This window comes from Charadrius vociferus, unplaced genomic scaffold, assembly GCF_000708025.1.
Source record: "Charadrius vociferus isolate BGI_N301 unplaced genomic scaffold, ASM70802v2 scaffold325, whole genome shotgun sequence".
Taxonomy (NCBI): domain Eukaryota; kingdom Metazoa; phylum Chordata; class Aves; order Charadriiformes; family Charadriidae; genus Charadrius; species Charadrius vociferus.
In genome coordinates this window covers 3,386,907-3,409,608 of record NW_009648526.1, presented here as the reverse complement: position 1 = coordinate 3,409,608, position 22,702 = coordinate 3,386,907, and the positions used below count along the sequence as shown (strand labels likewise).

The following is a 22,702-nucleotide window of genomic DNA, read 5'->3' as shown; positions in this document are numbered from 1 at the left end:
GAAACAAACCTATTGAAGCAGAATTGGCCTCAGGCCCTTCTTTCTACCTGATCAGTACTGTCTACATCTTAAGCATTTCACCTGAGCTTCAAGGATCAAAGTTTTTCTGACTTGTAAAGAAAAATGTAGCATATTTTTCTTGCAGGAAAGGCAAACCTCTGTTTTAATTTCATTGTGGATATTATCTGTCCCAGTGGAGTGGCTTTGCAGTCTCAATACCTGTCTCTTGTGAAGATGAGGTGAAACATGGCAACTTTATTTTGAGAGAGGCAGCTCTTGGAAATCACAAGATCTTACCAATTTTCTTGGCAGGTGCTATTGAGGTGGATGCTATTGAGATTGTTACTGATCATGACCTATTAACTCTTGGACTTAAGAGTGCTAAGATTTACTTTATTTTTATTCGTTATTAAAATGTTGCCGAGCACTGTAGTTCTTGTCACATCCCTTGAGGATATTTCAAATACTCGCCTGTCTAAGCAGACTGAAGCATAGTGGAAAGATAGTTATGGTAGCTGGAATGAAGGGTTTTTTTAACTGTTCAGCTCAGGGGTGCTTCTCAACAGAAGGAAGGTTTACTGCTTGAACATTCTCAGTTGAATGCTGTGAAAATTTATGGTATGTTTAAATCCTGCAACATATGATACAAGAGAAGCTACCTACAATGCTGGAGCAAGGAGTCATTTATTCAAGCCTCGATTTGTTTGCTGTCTTTAATGTTGACGATGTGGCGTGTCCTCCTGGGAACTGAACAAAGTCCACTGTTTGATTCATTCAATAATTAAACAGCTTCAAAATATGACTTTAGGCTCCAGCAACTTAAACTGCGTTTGATAAAGAGCTAAGATTTCTTCTAATATCACAATAAAAAATAGTGACTCTGGCTCTTCTGCCTTCTCTTTTGTGCCTTTTGTCCCTAACTGGGCATGGTATCTGACAACTACTTCTAGCCCTGCCATTGCTGTTGAAAGCAGCTTAGCCCTTCAACGATATTTGCTTCAGCTTTGCAGTGTATTTCCCTTCCACCTTAGGCCTCATGGTATTTAATGTATTCAAAAATTCATTGTGAGGTACAGAAGTATATTTTCATTTCAAATTAGGTAGTATAAATTAGTACTAGAGATAGAAGAAATAAGAGTGGCTTAGGGTGCCTGGTTTGTTTTGTATGAGTGATTCCCATTCTTGTTTGCTTTCTGCCTTTTCTTAAATAGTTCTGGAGACCAGTGATCCCTTACAGATGTGTCTGCAGCCTTTTCAATCCAGCCATGGCCACTGCTCTCTATGTTGCAGCGATTTTGATAGTAGTTACTACATTAGTGTGGCTCTGTACTCACAACCTCCTCACATGCCTCCAAGTCATCTGCTTTGTGAGGCGTGTCTGTCTTCTTAAAAGGTCTGCTTTTACACTCTCGATGTCTATGCCGTTATTTTAGAATAATCTCTGGGGAACTGAGGCAAAAATTAGACGCAATGTCATGCCTGAATTCTGCATTAAAAGCAGAAATAAAGCACAGCTAACATAAACCCGTTTTACTGAACTAACCACTTGTAAACGATAACGTGTGCCTGCTTTCAAAGTGTGGGACTCTGTCAGCCATCTGCACACATGCTAATTGAAAAGCTAAAGTAGCATGAAATTATCTCACCCCCAAAGATAAATCAAAATATTTTTATAAGCAAGACCACTTGCTTTTTTCTCTTGCATGATGAAAGTTTTATGAATTCATATGAAAGTTTATGGAAGAATAATTTGCAATGTATTAAAGAAATGTAAATGATTGAAATGAACCACATTTAACCAGTATAGTATTTCACAAAGGTGGTAGAAGCTTAAGAACAGGTAAAATAGGTCTTTTCCAGAGAAATATGTGTTGATCTGGGGGCTCTTACCTCCAGCCATTCCAGGAAGTCTGCTATCTCCTGTCCTATGTAGCGTGTATTCTGTACAGCAATGGGATAGTGCTGGTGAGCATATGTAAGCCAGTCTGCAATGATCACATTAATTTGCTTATGCTGAGACTTCAGAGCTGCTGCCATTTTCCAAATCCAACCTTCTAACATCCCATCCACCTGTAATATTTAAAAAAAAAAAGAAAAAAAAAAAGAAAAAACAACTCACACATTCTTAAGGGAAATCAGTCTCTGCCAAATATTTCTTGTGAAAAGCTCAAGAAAACAAAGAACATCATATAAACAAGCAGGGCTTAATGCTGATAACTAGATTTTAGGGGCTTCAGCATGCTTCAGTGCTGAGAATCTTTGGGTTTTGGTGAACAAAAAAGTTAAGAATCTATAAGAACTGTATAGTAGTTAATGTCTTGTAATATGAAGTCTTATTAGTGAAATGATGTCCCTAAATATTTTGTCATCCTGGTATAATTGGTATTACTGATTAAAAAGAAAGACAGAAATGCCCAGAAAGTTTCTGTTTTCATTTAAGAGCAGCTGTCCCTGTAAATTTAAGCTAAAAGAGTTAGGGAGGGAAGCTGGAAGATTGCATACCAGTGGGCATTTACCTCCTACAGCCACTCCATTTTGAGATCTGCTTTTTTTCTGAAGTCATTCTTTTGTTAAGGGCCTGATCATGATTTCTGTATTAACATCAAAGACTGCTTCTGATTTGATGGACCAGAATTATAATTTAATCTATCAGATTTAATTGTTGCTCTAGTTGCATGTGCTTCCTCAATTGATAGAACACCCTTATCTCTTCTGGTGTTTTAACAGAATTTGGGAGTCTCAGTTCCGGGTTTCCATATATATTCCTCTAAAAGCCCAACACCTCTGCAAATTAAGTTCATATGAATGATAAACTTCAATGGCAGCAGCCTCAGGTCCATGGTTTGTCTTTGAGGAGTGTATAGGTTTTGAACAGATTCTTATTTGGGAGGCTTGGCTAAAGTAATCTAGGGCAATATTTCATCCGAAGTCATCTCTGCTGTTACTTGTTAGGAGAGTTATATGCATCAAAGGTGGTGTTCCAAGTTTCTCTGCGTATTTGCAGATGCATGAGAAAGATCCGTTTTGCCACCTTATGGGATGGCATTGGTTTTATGAGAATCAAGGATCTATTAAAGTGATGTTATTTCTCATCCTGCCTTTTTTTTTTTTTCTCCAACTGAGAAGCTGATCAAAAGTCACTCTTAATAATGCTATGCTTTTGAGAAAGGTTTTCATGGTGGATTTCTTTTTTTTTTTTTTTCTTTTACAGTTTAACTGGAAGCAGTTCAGTGATAATTCATTGATGTAGAAGGCTTCATTTTCAGCTGAAGGGGCTTATAGAGAAGTTCTCTTTAAAGGTGTATCTGTGAGAAAGATGTGGGGAGATTGTGTGCACTTCTTTTCAATAAGTCTGTAAATATCTGGCAGTGAACATATCAGAGAAATGAAACTGGTATTCAGTCCTCCAGAGGCATAGCACATTAATTCAGCTACTTGTTCGAACTCTGCTGGCTTTAAACCAGGGCTGAATCTAATCCTTGGCATGGGAGTCCTATATGAAAAATTGCTTGTAGACTGTTCCTTCAGAATCTCAGCAGGGAATATCCACTTTGTATTATTTCTAGCCATGATTGCTACCAGAGAAATCCACCATCTTTCTAATCACAACCTTTCTTCTGAAGTTACTTTTGGTACTAGCATAATGAGAAGGAAAAGTATATCGAATCAGATGTAGTTTAAATTAAAAATAAAATGTGAGTTCATACCGACCAGCCATGGACTATCATCACCAAAGGAAGAGAGGCATTGAAACGGCATTGGTCAAGAGTCTCCAACTGATTAAAAAAAATCTGACAGCTTTCTTCACTTCTATCTGTATAGAGTCGAAATTTGGTTTCTAAGTTTTGCTGATCTTTCTTTGTTCCAGTGTGCTGACTCTGTGATCCCAGTGCCTCTGAAATGAAATTCATAACAACAGTCATAATAGGATAGAATCTAAAACCTGAAGAAGTTACTAGTGAAACAGTTTATAAGACAAAGTAAACCTACTAAGAGTGAAACTCTAGCTATGTATAATTGCTGCCTACTCCAGGTGGGCCGAAGCTGTACATTTTGGGTCAAAAAAGGGATCTCTTTCAAAGTTTGAGATGGCCTAGATGTGCCTCTGAGTCTATCTATCTTAACAATAACAGTTATACAGGAAATATTGATCTTACTGCTACAGGCTGTTGTAGAATGCATAAGTATTTTAAAAGCACAGTACAGATGTTTGTGACTTTACAATGTTAGTGCATGCACAGGCAAGCAAATTCATAGGCTATTAACTCTGCAGGGCATATTTTACTAATGTGCATTTGCTAGTAATTGCTGAGCAAGCATCATTACACTAAAATAACCATTTTATTCGGGGTTATAACTGTGCTTAGAGACTTAGATGACTGCTTAAAACTATTAGACCACGTTGTAAATGATTCTTTTTCAACAAAAAGGCAAGATGAAATATTCTTGTTCTAGATGCAATATTTTTGGTGGTTACGGTTTTGGATAAAATAGTTTGGTACATATAGGACAGCATTTTCAGAAATGTCTATTAAGTACCTGGGATGGTATGTGTACTTAAGAAAGTGGGGGCAGGGTGAACTGTGATCTTATCAACGTTATGAGCTTAGAAGGAAAAACATGAATATAGAGAAATTGCTGAAAAATGGAGTAAAATAAAGCAGAAGCTTACAAAAAGCAACTTATGACATGCAAGTCTAGTGTTTCTTTCTAATAAAATTTCAGACTATTTTATTTATCTGAAAATAATCCATGTGATAAATTATTACTAAGCCAGAAAAAATGGGCATTAGTAGAAGAAAAGTTAGGGTGTGATGAATTAGACAAATTCAAGGTTACAGTTCTTTGTGTTGGAAAGGAAGCTTTTAGAGTGGAGAGAGTTTGCTAACCGAGTTCCCTGGGGACCCTTTTTTGGCTAATCTTGTTTTTAATATTGCCATTAAAGAAGCAGGCAGGAAAGGTACAAGACTGACAAAATTTGGGAGGCATTTGCTAATACTGAGGAGACCAAAACCGCTAAACACTGAGCTAGATGACCTTGAAAAATACGGCAACGGAAACACGTAGAAATCTCATACTGTGAAGTGCAAGGTCATACAGTTGATAGGAATTTCTCTATAAACGGGGCTCATAAATTGAAAGTGACACAAGGGTAAAAAGACTTGACTGTAGTAATCAATAACAAAACTGACTATGAGTCACTGCTGTGATTTGGCTGTGAGAAAGGAAAATATAATTCTAAGGTGCATCAAGGAACATGTTTTTTGTAGGAAGAGAGCATGTTAGTGCCAATAAGTTAAGGCACTTATTAACCACATACAGAACAGTGTGCATACCTCTCATTACCAAGTTCAGGTGATACCAGTTCAAGCTGCAACAGCTGCTCACCAGCACCAACCAAATGGTCAGGGAGGAGGCTTTTGTTTTAATTAGACCTAGCAAATCATGAAATATTTTTTGGAGGTGAAACTGAAGTATTTATTCACAGAGAAAGACGTTAAAATGATTTGTGGTGGAAAAGAACTCACATCAGTTAAATTTTAGTTCTTATATTTTCTTGCATAAAAGTTCCTTAATATTACATTAATATTAGAAATATTGTATTGTATTTTATCTTCTAAGCCAGCACATTTAATTTTTTTGTACATCACAACTCTTATGTCTATAGATGTTTTCAGAAAACATCTAAAATCATAGCATATTCATTTCTGTATTATATCTGCAAATGTATCCTGAGGTTCTAGGACATTGTTGTCTTGATAAGATTTTGCTAATTTACAAGGTACTTCTAATATATTTACAGACGAGCTTTTATCCTGCAACAGATTTAGCAATGGGAAACTCCCGTATTTATGTATTTGCAGTAGAGGCATCTTATAATGCACAGTACAAAGAACCCTAATGTGAAAGCACTGGCACAGGCTGCCCAGAGAGGTTGTGGAGTCTCCCACTCTGGAGACATTCAAAACCCACCTGGACGCCGTCCTGTGCAACCTTCTGTAGGTGACCCTGCTCTGGCGGGGGGGTTGGACTAGATGATCTCCAGAGGTCCCTTCCAACCCTGACCAGTCTGTGATTCTGTGAAAGCACGCTGGGTTTAGGTTAGACTGTATTTTTGCCACATGCCAGTTGTGTTGCAAACTTTATTCAAGGTTTTATTTTAGTATAATGGTAAGACATGATACAAACAGCATATTAAATTTGGTTAAGTGAATGGCATTTCTGGCCAGAAAAGTCCCAAACTGTGCAGTGCTGGATGTCGTTTTCTATTTGTTGCCGATTATTTCACATGCCAGGTAACTCCAGGCAATGTTATGTTTCATATCTAGGAAACATTATTGTAGGAAGTTGTTCAGCTTTTTACAAGAGCTGAAATTTAAAAAGCTTCAAAGTTAGTGCAGGTTTGATTGTCAAAATTCTTAGCTCCGGTGTCACATTTTTCTTTAATGGCACTTTTAACTGTGATATTTAGCTAAGATTAGGTCTGATCATTTCTCTGTTACAATGTCTACTTAGCGTTTCTGTTGGATTTTTTTGCTGGGAGAAGACTCAGTTTCTGAAAAAAGTAATATTAGGAGAAAGTGAATCTACATAAAGAACTGAAAATTGGAGTGAGTTTTAGTGATGTTGATATTCTTAACCTCCGGTTTATTCAGGCTTTGGTGAATAGTCTCTATGCAAAGATAAGCATTGTGTTCTATTTTTAGCACAAAAAGAAAAACAAACAAAAAATCTGCTAACTTGTGCCTGTTCCATTGTACACATCCTTTCTTTGTTTGATGCCTTGTTTTCATTTTCTTTGTGATCTCTCAGTTTGTGCAATGCAAAGGCGCTTTGTCACTGTCCATATTGTTTGTACATACTACAGAAAACAAGTCTAATAAATGACTGTTTTCTTTACACATCAATGGTGAAAGTGCTTGGGGTGCTTTAATGGGTGAGCTTTTGGCTTGCCAGCAAGTCTGAGAGAAGGAATTAAAAATACAATTTGAACTTCATCACAGCTGTCAAAAGTTAAAAGTTCCAATAGAATCTGCAGTGTTATTAGACAAAGAACGGCTTCAATCTGTTAATCCATGTAATGACTTGGAGAAGGAAACAGAGTCTGAAGAGCATGGCTTCTACAACAGACTCTTGCTAAAAATGTCATACCAGCAACTCAGTGACGTAATCAAAGGGAACTGCAAAGTTTCATAGGTCAGTTTACAAAAACAACAAAATAAAACTGCTGAAAATTTTGCCATGCTAAGGGTGCCAAGATCTTTCTGAAACTCCAAAGAGTTTCTCTTTGGAAAATTAGCCCTTACCGAGGTGAGTGAGTGCTGACTTAATTTCCTTTTTTTCCCTGAAGATCCTACTCTAACATTAATTTTTCAGGAAGGGCAATGCAACACAGCCACACTGATCTGTGTGATATCATTAATTACCTTCAGGAAGAGCAGCATGGTAATCACAAGCAAGAAATGTTGTGGTGACTTTTTGATACCCCAGAGGAGATTCAGCTCTTTACCTTTCCTTACTTTGTGTTAATGATGTTTCTATGAGGGGTAGTGAAGACTATAACCGAGCACTGCATTTGTAAACAACTGTAATATAGCAAAGTTTCTTGTAAAATGTTTTGGGGTTAGTTCTGGCAGACACACCAAAACACTTTTAGATTTGACCAGAGATAATCGTGTTTTCTTACTGAAAAGTAAAACCAAAAGCGTGATTCCCAGTTGAACAAAATGAAACTTTTTAAAAATTCTGATATTTTTTTATTTTTTTTTAATAAAAAAGGAGAGACACCTACATACCTGGTAGTAGGTCTAGTAGCCATCTGAAAACAATGCATATTGGGATGTACAAGATAAGTGTTCAGTTGTTATTTCTTACTGCTAGCTGTTAATTATTATTCACATTATTAGTGTTTATTGCTTTAGGTGATGCCTGTCCTGCTTCTAATAAGGTGAGCTCCAAACTAAGATGAAAGGAACATATGAAGGATAATGAGAAAGCCAGTAGATATGAAGAAATATTTTTTTTCTGTAAAAAGAGGTCTTGCAAGTAGTAATAATTATGATCATTCCATATCAGCCAAATTTAGGCTATTTGGACTAAATTACCTATTTACCTGTAGAAGCAGGTTAATCCAGGAGACTGACTTGGAGTGAATCACCCCTAAAGATGAGGAGGCATATGATTTCCTTAACTGAAATGCTTGAAGTCTCTTCTGAAAGTTACAGATGTGAATGCTGATGCTTTAAGACTTGTAAATGAAAACTTTACTGGAAGGTTGAAAAAGGTCTGGACACTGGCCAGGGTTTGAAGCTATGAAATACCATGTGGTGTTTGTTTTTTTTTTTTGGAGGAGAGATCCAGAATCTAAATATATTTCTTTCTATATCATGTCTGATTGGGCATAAAAATACAACTGCAAAATATCTGCTTCACACCACAAAATATGCCTAAAGATGTGTCAGGAATGAAGACAAAGTATGGTAGGACTATATAATGTTAAGAGCAACATTTTAGTATTTGCTAAGTCATACATTTTAAAATCATCTTACGGTACAGCATAAAAAACTTTGATTAAAATTGGCATTCCCAATTAAGGAAAGTAGCTTTTCTGGCTAAGAAAAATAATATTCAGCATCCTTCTTCCTGTCATGGAACTCTGCAGGAGGAGTTTCTCAGTAAGGTCTCACTGAAGAGGTTTGAAGATGATGTTTCAATGGCACTCACGTAATCCATCGGCAATTGAAAAATTAAGCAAACCTGAACATTGGGCTGCTGGTATGTTAAGGATACTTAAAAATCATACATATAAGCTTGCATACACACTCCAGTACCTAGAGACAACATATTTTTTCCGATTGCCTTCTGAACCTTACTGCAGCCTCCTTTCATGTTCATGAGTGGATTTGTCTGAGCGTTAATAAATCTCCTGTATCTTTTGGATGGCTTTTACTGCTTTTCAGACATGGAAATGTTTCCAAAAGAATGCTTATCTATTGTGATGTTATTTCAGTGTGACTAGTATCCGGCGCATGGAAGAAACAAGTGACACAACTATTGTGGTCCCCAGAATTAGAGAATTCTGTTGTGAAATTGAGCAAAGGCAGTGAGTGACGTGTTCATGATTTTTTGTTTGCACCATGGAAAGTGGAATATATCGTAGATCCCCTCATTTCCAATAGCCAGATTATTATTTTTTTTTAATCACTTAAAAGAAGAGCGAATGACATGGAAGCGTTCAGGTCTCTCGATTTGACAAATGCTTCCATGAGAGCTATTCTTGCTAGAAGCACAGTTGTCAATGTTCCTGTTGGATATGGAAAATCCTCTTCACTAACCCCTTTTACTTTCTTTAGCAGTGCCTATCGTAACCTCCAGACTTTCTAGGGAAAGCCATTAGCTGCAACTGACACAAAATGGTACAAAGAAATAGTAGACTATTAGAACACACATGGTAAATTTGAAAATCCTGCAAAATTTAAGCACTAGTATGTAAAACGTAAATACATGCTATGTTTCAGTTGCTCTACGTTTACCTAGGCATTTTATATCTCTTTGGACAAAGCTTCTTGTACAATAGCTGACACAAAATCAGGACTGGACTTCTATTTATAAATCAAATAGATGATGGGAATAGATTGGAAACATTAGGCTAGCATTTGTTTGCTTTTATATTACTGATTTACAGCAGTATCTTGAAGCAGGGTGTGGTCCATTCTCTATTTTGTTGAGATTAGTAGTTAAGGTACTTGCATATAAGCTGATATTTATTGTTTCTGTCAGTTCAAGGCTTTTGGATGCCATTGACTAACTGTTGAAAGTTCCATCTCATGTCATTCCTGAGTGAGAACTCTAAAAAATGTGGAGTGTTTGGGTTTGGGTTTTTTTTGGTGAAATCTAGGTCTTTTTGGTTGCTCCAGAGTCCCAGGCAGCCAAAACTAAGGCCTGTTGATTTCTGGATATACTATCTTTGTGCTTAGATTTTTTTCTATACCCTCATGCAGCTCCTTTGTATTTTCACTCTCTCTAACTAGCTCACTTTGCCAAATAAAAAGTAGGTATCACTCACAAAAAATTGAATGAAAAAATAGCAAGCAAGCAAGAAAAATCTATAGCAATTGGATTAAAAATTATGAGGTCTGTTTAGAAATAGACTTTTTGGGAAAAGCTTCCCTCTTTGTTCAAATTTAAATGAATAATGAGTAGGTGATACTTTTCTTAGTATCGGATGCTATGTCTGAAAAGTATCATAGTTTTCTGAGCTGTCATTTCTTGTTTCTTCTTTCTTATATGCATGCACGTATTCCAAAGATGATAAACTCACCATAAGTGTAGTTTGTACCCACAAAGCCCTAAAGGGAGAGGAGAGGCTGTTAATTAACCATTGTTAACCCTCTGTTAATATACTTTTAACCTTCTGTTGAATAAATCCATGAAGAGGAGAGCACATAAAACTGCACCATTCATACTGACTGTCTTTCCTGTGTGTTTCATGGCTTTCAAATCATCTAGGTAGTGCTACTAGCAGGTGGTGTTAGTGACTCCTGGAACTGGAAGAAAGATGTGTTTAGAAAGAGGCTAATATAAGAATCCTGTTTTCATTAGTGAGGCAATGATATTGTCAGTGGAAGGTGTGCGTACAAGTGCCTGTTCAAAAATTAGCTCCTTAGTTATCAGGGATGATTCTGTCTGTGATTCTTTACCATTTAAGTGCAAAGGATGCTTTTTTTTTTTCTTTGAAAAAAAAAAAACAAACCCATCCAATGTCTACCAAAAGTCAAATTTCTAGTTCTTTATTAAAACATGATTAACACTGGGAAATCTCTTTTTTTTTTTTTTTTTTTTCTGGTGTCTAAATACAGCTGATCTTTCCTGAACACGTTATTATCAGACACTGCTATAATGCTTTGAAGCACCATGCAAGACACAGTGGTCTGAGATAATACATAAAAACTCATCCCACAGTTTAACAACGGGGAGGTTGTTCTGTTCCACTCTCCTGGATGTCCCCGGTCCGTGTTCTTTATTTACCTGGGCTATTTGTGGAAGGGGTGAAGAACCTGGAAATTCATTTGCAGATGTGATTAGCAACTGCAATGTTAAAAGTGTCAGCGGAGATCCATATCCCTATCATTTTCTGGTTACTTCTATTCAGAATTAATTTCTGGGTACAGGGAATTGGAGAAAGCGGAGAATATAATGTCTTGTTCAGTAATAGCAGAACCATGATTTTTAAAGTTATTAACACATAGTAAGGAGTTTAGACCTAGATGATATTTCTCCCTCTCTTTTTTAAAATTAAAATGCTTTCCAAAGGAAAATTAATTTGAAAAAATGCCCATCATTGAATTCATGGCATATACAAGAACTGTAAAATATATTTAGAGTATTCGGTACAGATCATTGTTTAGTACAATTTGCTTGGTGGTCTGAGAAGCAAAGGACTGCAGTCTGCTCTCAGAAGTTGCAGATATAAAAATAGTTAATGAGACCCTTGTCAGTTCATTTTAAATTCCCTACTTATGTACATCCTGCTGCTGTTTATTTGAAATTGCCTCTCTTGAAAACATTTGGGCAGGTGGTAGAGACAGATACAAACAGTTTCACTTCCACAGAAATGGGAGTATTTCAGGATCTGGAGAATAAAATGAGAACACCAAAACAAAAGTCTTGCTAAAAATCCTTGGAAAAGGTGATGAAACAGATTAAATATGATCATGTTTTGGTTTCTGTGTGCTCTTGTGTGTCTCAACTATTCAGAGACATATCTCAAGTCACCTGTGAATCCAATTATGGATTTATATTTCATAGTTTCAAAAAAGGGAGAAATAGATGCGGTGTAACCTGACCTGTAAGAGACAAAAACTAGTAGGTTATCCTTTTGCTTTCCTCTAAATTATCTGTTTATTATTTACATGTATTAGAGCATGTATTTTTATTCCTTTTCTTTCTAAATATGTGTTTGTCATTGGTTTTGAGCACTGGGTTGCCTCAAAATTCTCCAGACAGTCACCTCTCTGATTCTTTGCCTTACTCTTCTGATCCTTCTCTTCCCTGTAAAAACCCTTCTTTACTATGTGAAACTTCAAAACTTATTTTTCACATCTCCTTTATTTAGAATCAAGTATTGAAGTGGTAGTTGGAACAGAAGGCAAAGAAATAACACCCACCCTCCAAACTGTTAACTGTTCCTTTTGTCTTTTTATATCAGGTGAAAACTTCATGGAGGAACGCTGATTCTCAAAAGCTTGATGTCTCTTTTATGGTCTGATTAAGTTCCTCTTTTATATTCTTCATTGTGACATAACTTAAAAAAAGTTAGTTCTCCATGAAAAATGTGAGCTTAAGTAATCAAGGTTGTGAGACTGTTGTTGCAAAGAACAAGGAAATTGGTGCCTGAAGAAACCAGCAGCGCCTCTTAGAACTCAGCCTCTGGGCTGATGCCCTGTGCAGAACAATACATCCAAATCTCTCTCTCCTCTCTTGAAAAGGGTGCAGAAGGAGACACCACCCACGCCAGTATTGAATAGCTTGCATTATTTATGGAATAACAAATATGCTGTCCTCCTAGTTTCCTCATCTAGAGTAAAATACTTCTAAATGCAAACGTTTAAGTGCTATTTGTGCAATGCACAATTGCTAAACTGAAATTAGTACCCCAGTGGTTTAATTTGATCTAATCTGAGTTTTATGAACAAAAATACTGGAAAATCATTACAGTATATCTTTCCAGGAATGCTTCGGACTAGCAGGTAATCTAGATCTCAAATTGTTACTCTAAATTAATGTTAACAAATAATCATCTGTCCTCCATCTGTTACCTAACCAAAACTTCCATACTTCCAAGTAAGATTTAAAAGCAGGTAAGTGTTGGAAAAAATACTTTTGCCCTTCGTGAAAACACTTCCTTTCAGATATTCGCATGACTAAATTTTTTTTGGCCAGGGTTTCTGCCAAGGTATTCAGGTGCCTGATATGGAGCTTGCATTTCCTTTTTCTTGATACTAAAAGCAAAAAGAAAAAATAGTCACAAACTGCCTGAATGAAATATATTTGTTCATACAATGTTATCAGATAGAGGAAGGGGCAAATTAATAATGACAAATGTGAAACTCAGTAGAGTAGGACTCTTCAGCCAGGCAACAAGACAACTAAGAGTGGTAGGGATAGAGGTCTATAAAATCATTAATGGCACAGAGAAAATAGAGCAGAGATCACTTGTCTGTCTCTCCCAGTACAAGATATAAGGATTATTTTGATAACAAAATATTTTGATAGCAAAAGATGATGAAATGGTTCTCCTTGATATACATAGTTAATCTGTGGAATTCCTTGCCGGGTGTGATGTGGATATTAGCATTTATATAAGGTTAGTTGGAAACTGGAAGTGTCCATGTAAGAGAAATCCAGTGAGGATTACTAAACACATAGACACCACTGCTTACTCAGGGAATCCATGAACTGAAAATGGTTGATGACTGGGAGAGCTCATGGGGGCAGTGCTATACTTGTATGTAAACTTCCCCTGCTGAGTATGCATCTACTTTTGGCCATTACTGCAGGTAGTTGAACTAGATGGAACTTGGGTTTCATCCACTGCGACCACTCTTATCTTTGTAGAGCTACCTGGCATCACTTTGACTTAGATTTTGGCTGGCTCTTGAAACAGAGGCAACCTGTGAAAAATAACAGGTTTTGGAAATATTTTGAGAACGTTTTTCATTCCCTCTTTACATCCAAGTTGTCAGTGTTAATAATTGTTGTTGTTCAAAGTTATTAATAATTTGGAAATATTTGTTAATGTTCAGTAATTAAAAAATAATGTTGAAATCATAATTGATCAACAGAATATTTAGGCTAATTCATGTTGAAATGTTTGGAGCTCTGATTTACAGTTTTGCTGCTGTTGAAGTTTTGGCTTTTTATCTAGGTCGAGCTGGGAAATGTTCTTGGGATATGAAAATATTTTCCTGTTCAACTCTAGTAAAAAGTCAAGTCAGGTCTTACCCTGGAAGAGGTGGACAAGAACTAAACAGGAAATAGAGATCAAAGGATTCAAAACTGTACCTGTACTTGCTTATGACATCATGATTCAGAGCATTGTTTTCTTCAATTTTACTTCTTAAAGGACCAGGAGAAAACCTCTACTACTTAAGTGCATATCTCTTGGAACCATTTCACATATACTGACACTATCATGACAGGTGTAAATTTTGATTAAAAAAAAAAAAAAAGACAGTCTTGCAAAAGGTAGGACATTTTTGGAGTTGTATTTTAGGATAGCTGTGCTGGAAGTGGCAGTGCATTGTCTTCCTATGGTCTTATTTACTTTGCTGTGTGATCCTGCAGTGAAACCACTTGTCTGGTGCCAACTAGCTATGTCAGAAATTCAGCATAATTTCTGGATCACAGCATTCTGTAGGACAAGGAGAAATGAAATATATGCAGCAAGAACTTATGTTTGAAGCTCAGAAAAAAAAAAGGGGGGAACTTACAAGAATGAGAAGATTGGTGACCCTGCTCTGACAGGGGGGTTGGACTAGATGATCTCCAGAGGTCCCTTCCAACCCTGACCATTCTGTGATTCTGTGATATTCCCTGGAAGGCAGAGCTGAGCTGGTAAGTGGTGGGTGTAGGCGCAGGCACAGTATTTATATGCACAGCCAGCCTTGTCTGCACAGAGAAGTTAGTGAATTGTAGGTTTACGGATGAATTTTTGGTACTAGCTATTTTCACAAACTCCCCTTGTGAATATTTATGCTTGGCACTGTTCTGATACTCAGAAAAAGGCAAACACCTGTCTCAGAGTTTGCATAAAAGCAATGGGAAATGAAGAGGTCAGTGGAGCATGGAAGATGATTGAGTGTTACAGTGGAAAGGAAGGGGAAAAAAAAAAGGGGGGGGAATTTGGATGAGTTTTAGCCTTAGGATTGTAGTAACAATTGCAAAGAGATGGGACAGTTTGCAGCACCAGGCAGCCCATTGGTTAGGTTGGGGAATCTGCCTAACTTGAGTATAATTAAATCGCAGTCTACCACAGTGGCCTTTGTTCAGTTCAAGGAATAGGACTAAGCATCCAAAGGTCTCAGTCTACGAGTGGTGACTTGGCATCTAATCCCTTAAAATTTTTGTACTTCTATGAAATCTGTCTTTTAGAGGAAATATTGGGAAAATTTTTAAGGCTATGTTATTGGGAGGTATTTTTTGCTTTAATCAACCTTACTCCCTTTTCTTCTTGTTTCCTTTTCTCTTGCCTCTCAGATATGGTTCTGTTTTTCTATAGTGTCCTTTGATTATTTTTTTTTATAAAGTTGTTTTATGTTTACTGGCTTTGTCTGAAAGCCTTAGTTAAGCCAAAATAGCTGAGGGGAAATCCTGTTTTTGCGGCACATAGGAACTGTTTGCTTTGACAGTCAATAGGTGTGTTCATCTAAGCAAGAATGTCTGATGGTTTCAGTGATATGGTATCAAAAAGCTTCAATCATTTTAAGCGTATCCTGAATTTCTCCACACTCATCTTTTGCAGTGGATGCCTGTGCTTATTTCTTCTAAAACCTCTGCAGTACACACTGTTTACAAAAGTTATCTCCATGCAATTATGTCTAGAAATGAGACTTCTAATCAAACACTGAGTTAATTTTTTTCTAAAATTGCTCTTTAAGAGGAAAGAAAACTTACTGTGGACGTGTTTTAAAGTAGATGCTGCATACTGAACCAGAGTTTTTATTATAGCTGTCATACAATTTTTGTTACAGTTTTCCTTGAATAGGTGAACTGAGTCCAGATTATAACAATTTCTCTTGCTTGAGCCATAGTTCACAAAAAAATTCTGGAGTAGTTTGTCTTCTAATAAAAGTGGTCACACAATGATGTCCTACAAAGATTTGTTAGCATAATTTTGGAGTGAGCCATTATCAAAATAGGCAAAGCGGTCGCTGAGCTCTGCAGGCCTTTCCACGAGTCCTGTGAAAACTATTATGCAACATATTATTTTGTGGAATGCTTAGTACTCTATGCATTGTACAATGCAAAAAGTCATTAAAAATGTTAACTGTGTGTTAAACTTTTAGGAGTTTTATCCATTTTACCTGTAAGGCCAGACACCCTTGCACACTGTGATTCCAGTCATAGAGATAAGATGTATAAAATGATCAAAAATGTATTTTAAAAGTCATGATGCTAAGGTCCAGTAAATTAGATGGCTAGGCAGATGATTTGCGTCCAAAGCCTTAAATCTCAATTTCAAGCGAGATAAAGCTGCCTCTTGGCAGCACTGCAAGGGCTCGCAGTGCTGGAATTTTAACCCACTACTACAGTGATAATTCTGTTTCTGGACTTCTGGCACTATTTGTGGTTTGGGTGTAAAATACCAAATTTGAGATAGGGAGAGAAAGAAATACTTGTTTGTTTCCTGGTGACTTAAAAAATTATAGGTTTTGAAGCTTTTCGAAGCCCAAAAATCTGGAAACCATTAGCAGTATGTATGTATTAGAGGGCAGTTAAGTAGAACCTACCGGTATGTTAGAGTATCATTTGGTTCATAATTAGCCATTACAGCTACCTAATTTGTATAATTACCTTATGTAGTGTTGTGTAAAGTGCATATACACAGAGAAACATACATTATATATATATTTATAAAAATCTGTATGCAATTGTTAAATGCTATGTATAACTACTACAAGGGTTATTTGTACTTGATAAAGTATATGACATTCCCCTCCTTTAATATGAATGAAATATTGCTTTCGGCATTTATATTAGAAGATTCAAGTGTGTGATATTCAGAGACCATATACATAAAATGTCCGTGAATGTTTCTAAATCTTTGTGCATCCATGCATCTCTGAACACTTCTTACAGGCCCAGCGCATGGTTCTTAATGGAGGTGAAGGACAGGCTAACAGAAGAGCTGCGGTAGTATGGATAACCTTGAAAATCCGTGTACCTACAGGCTGTTTAAGCTACATTTTTTCTGAATCTTTCTCACAGTATAAGCAGTGATGACTACTGATTTGAGCTGCAAAAGGATGCCTTTCGAGCATATGTAGCAAAGGAATCTGTAGTTAATTGGAATAATGCAATATTCCCATGATCTCTCCTTTAAGAAGCTTGCTCTTGCTCTTTCCTGAGTATCTGTAGCTTTCTTTTTGCTATGAGCTAGTGTCTGTACCTGTTTAAAGCCTTTTGCTGTTGAAGAGACATTGCCTACTTGAGAAGTGGGGGGGGTTTTTTGTTGTTATGGTAAACATTGTTCTGGAGACACAAGTGAATGCATGTCCCACTTAAAGCCTAATAATTGGCACTCTTTAACCCAGTGCTGAAACACAGGGAGCAAAAGAGATGTCTTTTAATACTGTGGCATCTTGAGCATTCAGTAAAAAAAAATGCTTTGAATAGCCCTTGCTAGCTTATGCCCCTTAGAACCCTAATGGTTTGGATCTCTGGAGAAAAGGGACATGCTGGCTTCACAAGGGCAGACGGAGGAGGAAGGCATAGGAGATGCTGGACAGGAAGAATCCTCTGGGTCTGCTGGAATCTTCCCCAGTTCATCTCAGTGAGACTAACCTGAATAAAACTGGAGGATGTGGTTGGTCCATAGACATCATTTGTTGATCATCTTTCTTTAGTCATTTTGTATGCGTTACTGTATGAAAAGAGAGTATGAAAATTGGGATACTCATAGAAGGGTAAGCACAAAAAGCAAGAGAGAAACATGTGGGCTTTTTGTTGTTTTGTTTGTTTGTTTGTTTTAAAAAAGGATATCTAGACAGATTAAAAGTTTGTTGACCAAGCAGTAACTAAAATGATGGACCCTTTCCTGTGTGTATCCATGACAGAAAGGCAGAGACTGTTCAGTTGGATGTGATTTCGGGAAATTATTTGTTTGTCAACTACCTTTCATTTTAATGGGTGTTGTAAGTACTCAGCACTTTATAGGATTGGGCTATTTGTTTTCTTTGGGTTTCTGTGTTTCTTGCTAGCCTATTCTTTCACCATTTCATCTAGCTCTTCTGAAATCTGTTCTCCTCCTTTCCTACTTCCTTCTTAGCCAGAAGATTTTAAGTACTGTCTGCTCACTTGAAACCTTGGTTAAGATAAAGCAAGAACTGGTAAGAGGACTCTTCCTGAAAATTCTGTGATCTCACTTTATGCCGCAAATATATTTCCCCCCGTCCCAGTTTTACAGGTTGTCCAAAAACTGCTCACTTGAAGGCAGCTGGGACAAAGGAGAAAATCCAGATTTAAACTAGGGGATAAAAGTATATGGGGAGTGCAAAGCCTCATTCTTCAGGGCATAAGTCAACCACTAATTTCCTGGATAAATTTTTAGAATTTTTTTTCTGGACTATTCAGTATTGATTTCTCTCTGACCAGATTTTTGAAGTGTCTCTGGTTTGATCTGTTATGTCTGTTCCTGTAGTCCTAGGTGTTTGGGCTTTGGCAACAGTATGTCAGATAGAAGGAAATTTTAACCTTCACTTTCAGTTGGATTATTTTTTCATTTGCATGTTTGTTGTTTTATCAGTTGCTGAATGACATGAACCAAACTGTGAAGAATGAAGTTCCTTTCCATATTTTGAATACATAGAAATTGATGAACAAAATCACTGTGTTGTGTTCCAAAGTGGATTATAGTACGATTGTTATGTATTTGTTTTCTAGGACACCTGAAAGCACACACTTTTTTTTTTTCAGTTAATGTCTTCATTATAGATTGCTAAAACCTATTGCGAAACAATTGGGAAAACGAATAAATGTATGAGCTGCAAGTATTATTTGAAAGTTTGGAATTCCAGATCCAAAAAGCATCTCCCAATAATTTGCACTAAATAGGAGTTGTCAGCAGACAAAGAGTTCTGCAGGGGTAGAGCAACCCAGGGATGCTTATGTTGGCCAATAATGGTTTTGGTCTATTAACAGAGAGCTTCAGTTTCCCAGTCAGCCAAAGCCTTTTTGTGAACAACATGTTTCTGATGATCAAAACTATATTTTGAGCACAAATACTTTTTTCCTGATGACATTGTTTTCCAACTCGGGATGGGGTTTTATTTATAACTATTTTCCATGTTGGAAGTGCGAACTGTCTTAATGCTTCAGCTGGTATTGCTCATTTTCTCTAGACTCTTTCCAGCTTCACAAATGTATGAATACGAGAATTCATTCTCTGGAGCTTCTTTGATCTCTGCTTGTGATATCTTGTTGGGGAAAAATTTATCATAAATTAACTGAACCATGAATGAGCTGTTGAAATTCTTCACACATTATTAGATTTGCTGGTGATGGTTAATGAAACAGCCTTGTGTTCTGTCACCAGGAGCTGTTCAACAGAATCCAACAGGGCAGCACAGTGAAAATATGCTGAAGCCAAGCTTGCTTTGCAAAGCAAACTGGATCTGCTTTAGCGGAGGAAATTCAACAAACATGGACAATATTAAATTTTACTATAAATTTGTGGGATTTATAAGTTGGAAGTATGAAATTTTTCCAAAAGGAGTGTCCGTTTTGCTAAATGAGGTCTCATCTTCCAGAAGTAGAAATGTAGGGATTCTGGTTGTGGTATTTTCTGGGATTGCTGCAGAAAAATCCTCCATAAAATTAAAGGTGAGGATGGGATCATTAAACAGTAGATATATTAAACCTGACAGCCTGGAAAGCACAAACAAAGAATCAAGAGTTCAGTTGCCAGATGGTGAAAAGGAAGTTGTTCAGAGTTGATCACACAACAGCAAGGGTAACAAAAGGCCTGCAAATTTCCTTTTGAAATCAGTGGGAGCTGGGAGTACTCAGTACCCTTCGTGGACGCTCACCAATTTGTGGACTTCCACCTCAGGAGTTTTCTCCACTGTCATAGGAACATTAGTCCACTTAACAGCTTTGCTTGCTGATCAGTGACATAGCTTCTGACTACTATACTGGTGTCAGATTTTATATTTCCTAGTTTCTCTCATGTCCAGGAAGTGAGTGTGAACTGCATAATATATCTATTACTGAATTACAATTGCTAGGTGAAAAGGAGATGACAATCAGCTGGCTAATTAGTGGACCTCAGTGCATGGGTGCTTTCCTGCAAGATTCATGTGAGAAGTTCATAGCAGGCTTGCCCCTTCTGTGGTAAAGGTTGAATTTGATCATGTCAGATTTGGCTCCCTAATAAGTAGGCTGATACGCAAAGTTTGCAAGTAGTCTGGTTGTAGCTTAAAAGAAAAAGGAGAGGTAGACAAGTGATAATAGCCTTCAAATCCCAGTAAATCAGCATCTGAGTAGTTAGCACAGAGAGCCTTGAGAAAGGACATCTCACAAGGTGCCATCACTAAAAGCACCGTAAGCTGACCATCTCTGAACCTGGATACTTTGCACATAAGTAACTAATAATGCTTCTTGTGAAGGAGGCAGTGGCACATGCTTTGTGGGTAAGGTATTAGCTGATCAATGAAGGTTTTAATTTCATTTCCCTATCTGTCACAGGCATGCACAGTAGCCTCTCCAAAGTCAAGGTTCATCTCTGTATAGCCTCTGCATTGCCTCTGCATTGCCTTCTGCCGCTTCAGTGTTACAAACTAGTCATCTTTGGGAACATCTCAGATAACATGAAGATAAAATTAATTCTAATGTATATTAGAAAAACTCTGATAGTGGTGGTAGCTACTTAGTTTAATTGCTACAGTGGCAAGGAATAAATCTGCTGGCAAAAGACAGCCTTATAGAAGATTTTTGGCTTTGAAAAAACACATTGGTTTTAAGACTTTATTACATGGGAAAGAAAGCTTGTGTCGAATGTCCAAATTCTGTAGTCTTCAGTGCTTCTGAGTGATTCTGTCAATTTGTTTTTCTTATGCAGAAATAGTCACCTACCCACCAATGGGTAGAACATGTTAGCTAACTGGTACAAAGCCAGGAGCAGTATCACTGATGAAACCACTGATAGCCTTGTACAACTGTTTCACAGTGGTTTAGGAAGAAAGGAATATGGAAAGGAAAGACATTATTTTAATTTAAAATATTGCAATCAATGTAAAACAAACAGATGTGTTTATGCTGTGGTGTTGTTTCTAAGTGTAGATGATTAGATTGAGCCTATCTACATTCTACTTGTGTTTTAAGAAGTTCATTTAACAAGTCCTTTTGGACTGTTATATAAATAATACATGTAATGTACACATTCGTACAGCAAAGTAATTTCTCTGAATGTAATAACTCTCAGAATTATGATTTGCATTCTAGTTGTACTCAGAGGCCTATTCAGGATAGGAGCCTCCTTGTGGCAAATACTACCAACCATCCAAGAAGATCAGGGGAACAGTTTTTTGTTCCCTGAGAACCATATTGATTTAGCAGAAGTTTTCTTGAGCTTGGCTGATGTCCTTTTCATGTCCTTAAGTCTCACTTCTAGGGTCTTTAGGTATGTGTCCCTGTAAAATAATATTATGTGGCCTTGAGATCTAATTTTTAAAAAGATGCAAGACTGGATGTACCAAAAAACAATGGGAGAATGCCTAAATCACTGAGTGTGGAGACATTCAGAATTAGAAATTATTGCTTCTAGAGGTACCAGGTGGCATTGGCACCAATGCTTTTCAGGTGAGGATCCCTGCCTGTGGTCTGCAGAGCAGGCGTGGTGTGCTGCCCGTTGTAGTGTGTTATGATGCCAAGCTTGGTGCCAGGATGTGCACTGTCATACTTTGCTCCATAGGGGAATAAGACTCAAAGATTTTACTGGCACATACACAGTATTGGTGAGGGTGGAACCCCCTGCTCCCAAGGCAGGGCCCAAGCCTGGTCCTGGGAGTTGTACATCCATGGAGGTGGTAACAGAGAACTCAGTGGTCCCTCTCCCCCGTTCTTGAGCTGTGCAGCCATAACTCTTGCACTTGTCTAATTCAGTTCACTCGGCCAACGTGAAAATTCACTTTTCTTTCTACTGGGTTAGTTTGCTGTTGGCTTAGCAAGCTAAAAGACTCTTGGGGGGTAAGTCAGCATAAGGAGTAAGAAAGAAAGGAGATTACAAAAACTCCAAACATGAAAAAGAAAATGGAGGCAGGAGACATCTGAAGACTTAAGCAAAAAGTTTGTCACTCAAAAGCAGTGATTGTAGAAAAAATTACATTTTAATTTGCTCAAGATTATTCTGTGAAAAATGTCAACATAGCCCGCTCAAATCTTCCCATATTTTTCTATCAGCACAAGAAAAAGTATCTTTGAAAGTGCCTGGAAAGCTGATTTTATAATCTCTGTGTTCATTTGAGTAGCACAAAATATGTAGGCTCAGAAGTTAAAACTTCTCCAAATAGTTACGGACCAATTGTATTTGGGCAACAATGTGAAACTGCATAGAAGTGGCTGCTAAAACCCGATGAGACTCTCAGAGGACAGCTGGAAGCATGTTCCTCTTTAATGCTTGAGAGGGGACACTGCAGAGCTGAAAAGTCTCATGAATGCGGTGTGGGAGAAAACAACAGTTTGTTATTAATCCAGAATTTGCCATCTCTTACATTCACAAGCCCAGAAGGGAAATCAGTGGCTCAGCTGAACAGCCAGATAGCCATTTTTGCTGCTTGGTGAACAGCTGCCCTTGCTGAACACGGCAAGCCTACAAAAAGTACTAGAACAATGTCAGAATGACAGATTTTTCCAGCCCTTCTGTGCAAAGTATAGATGTGATAAATAAAGGCATCAGAAGATGCGTAATGAGAATTATCATGCA

At 37.3% G+C, this 22,702-nt stretch overlaps 1 protein-coding gene across 1 annotated transcript in view; it reads right to left on the bottom strand.

Annotated features, from left to right (window-relative positions):
- Nucleotides 1-22,702, bottom strand: part of LIPC (lipase, hepatic) — a 94,259-nt gene that overhangs the window by 12,341 nt on the left and 59,216 nt on the right. The window contains exons 4-5 of the mRNA XM_009885775.1: nucleotides 3,708-3,895; nucleotides 1,891-2,070 (exon numbers count right to left, since the gene is read on the bottom strand). Of these exons, the coding sequence (XP_009884077.1) occupies nucleotides 1,891-2,070; nucleotides 3,708-3,895 (368 nt within the window). The remainder of the gene's footprint in view (nucleotides 1-1,890; nucleotides 2,071-3,707; nucleotides 3,896-22,702) is intronic.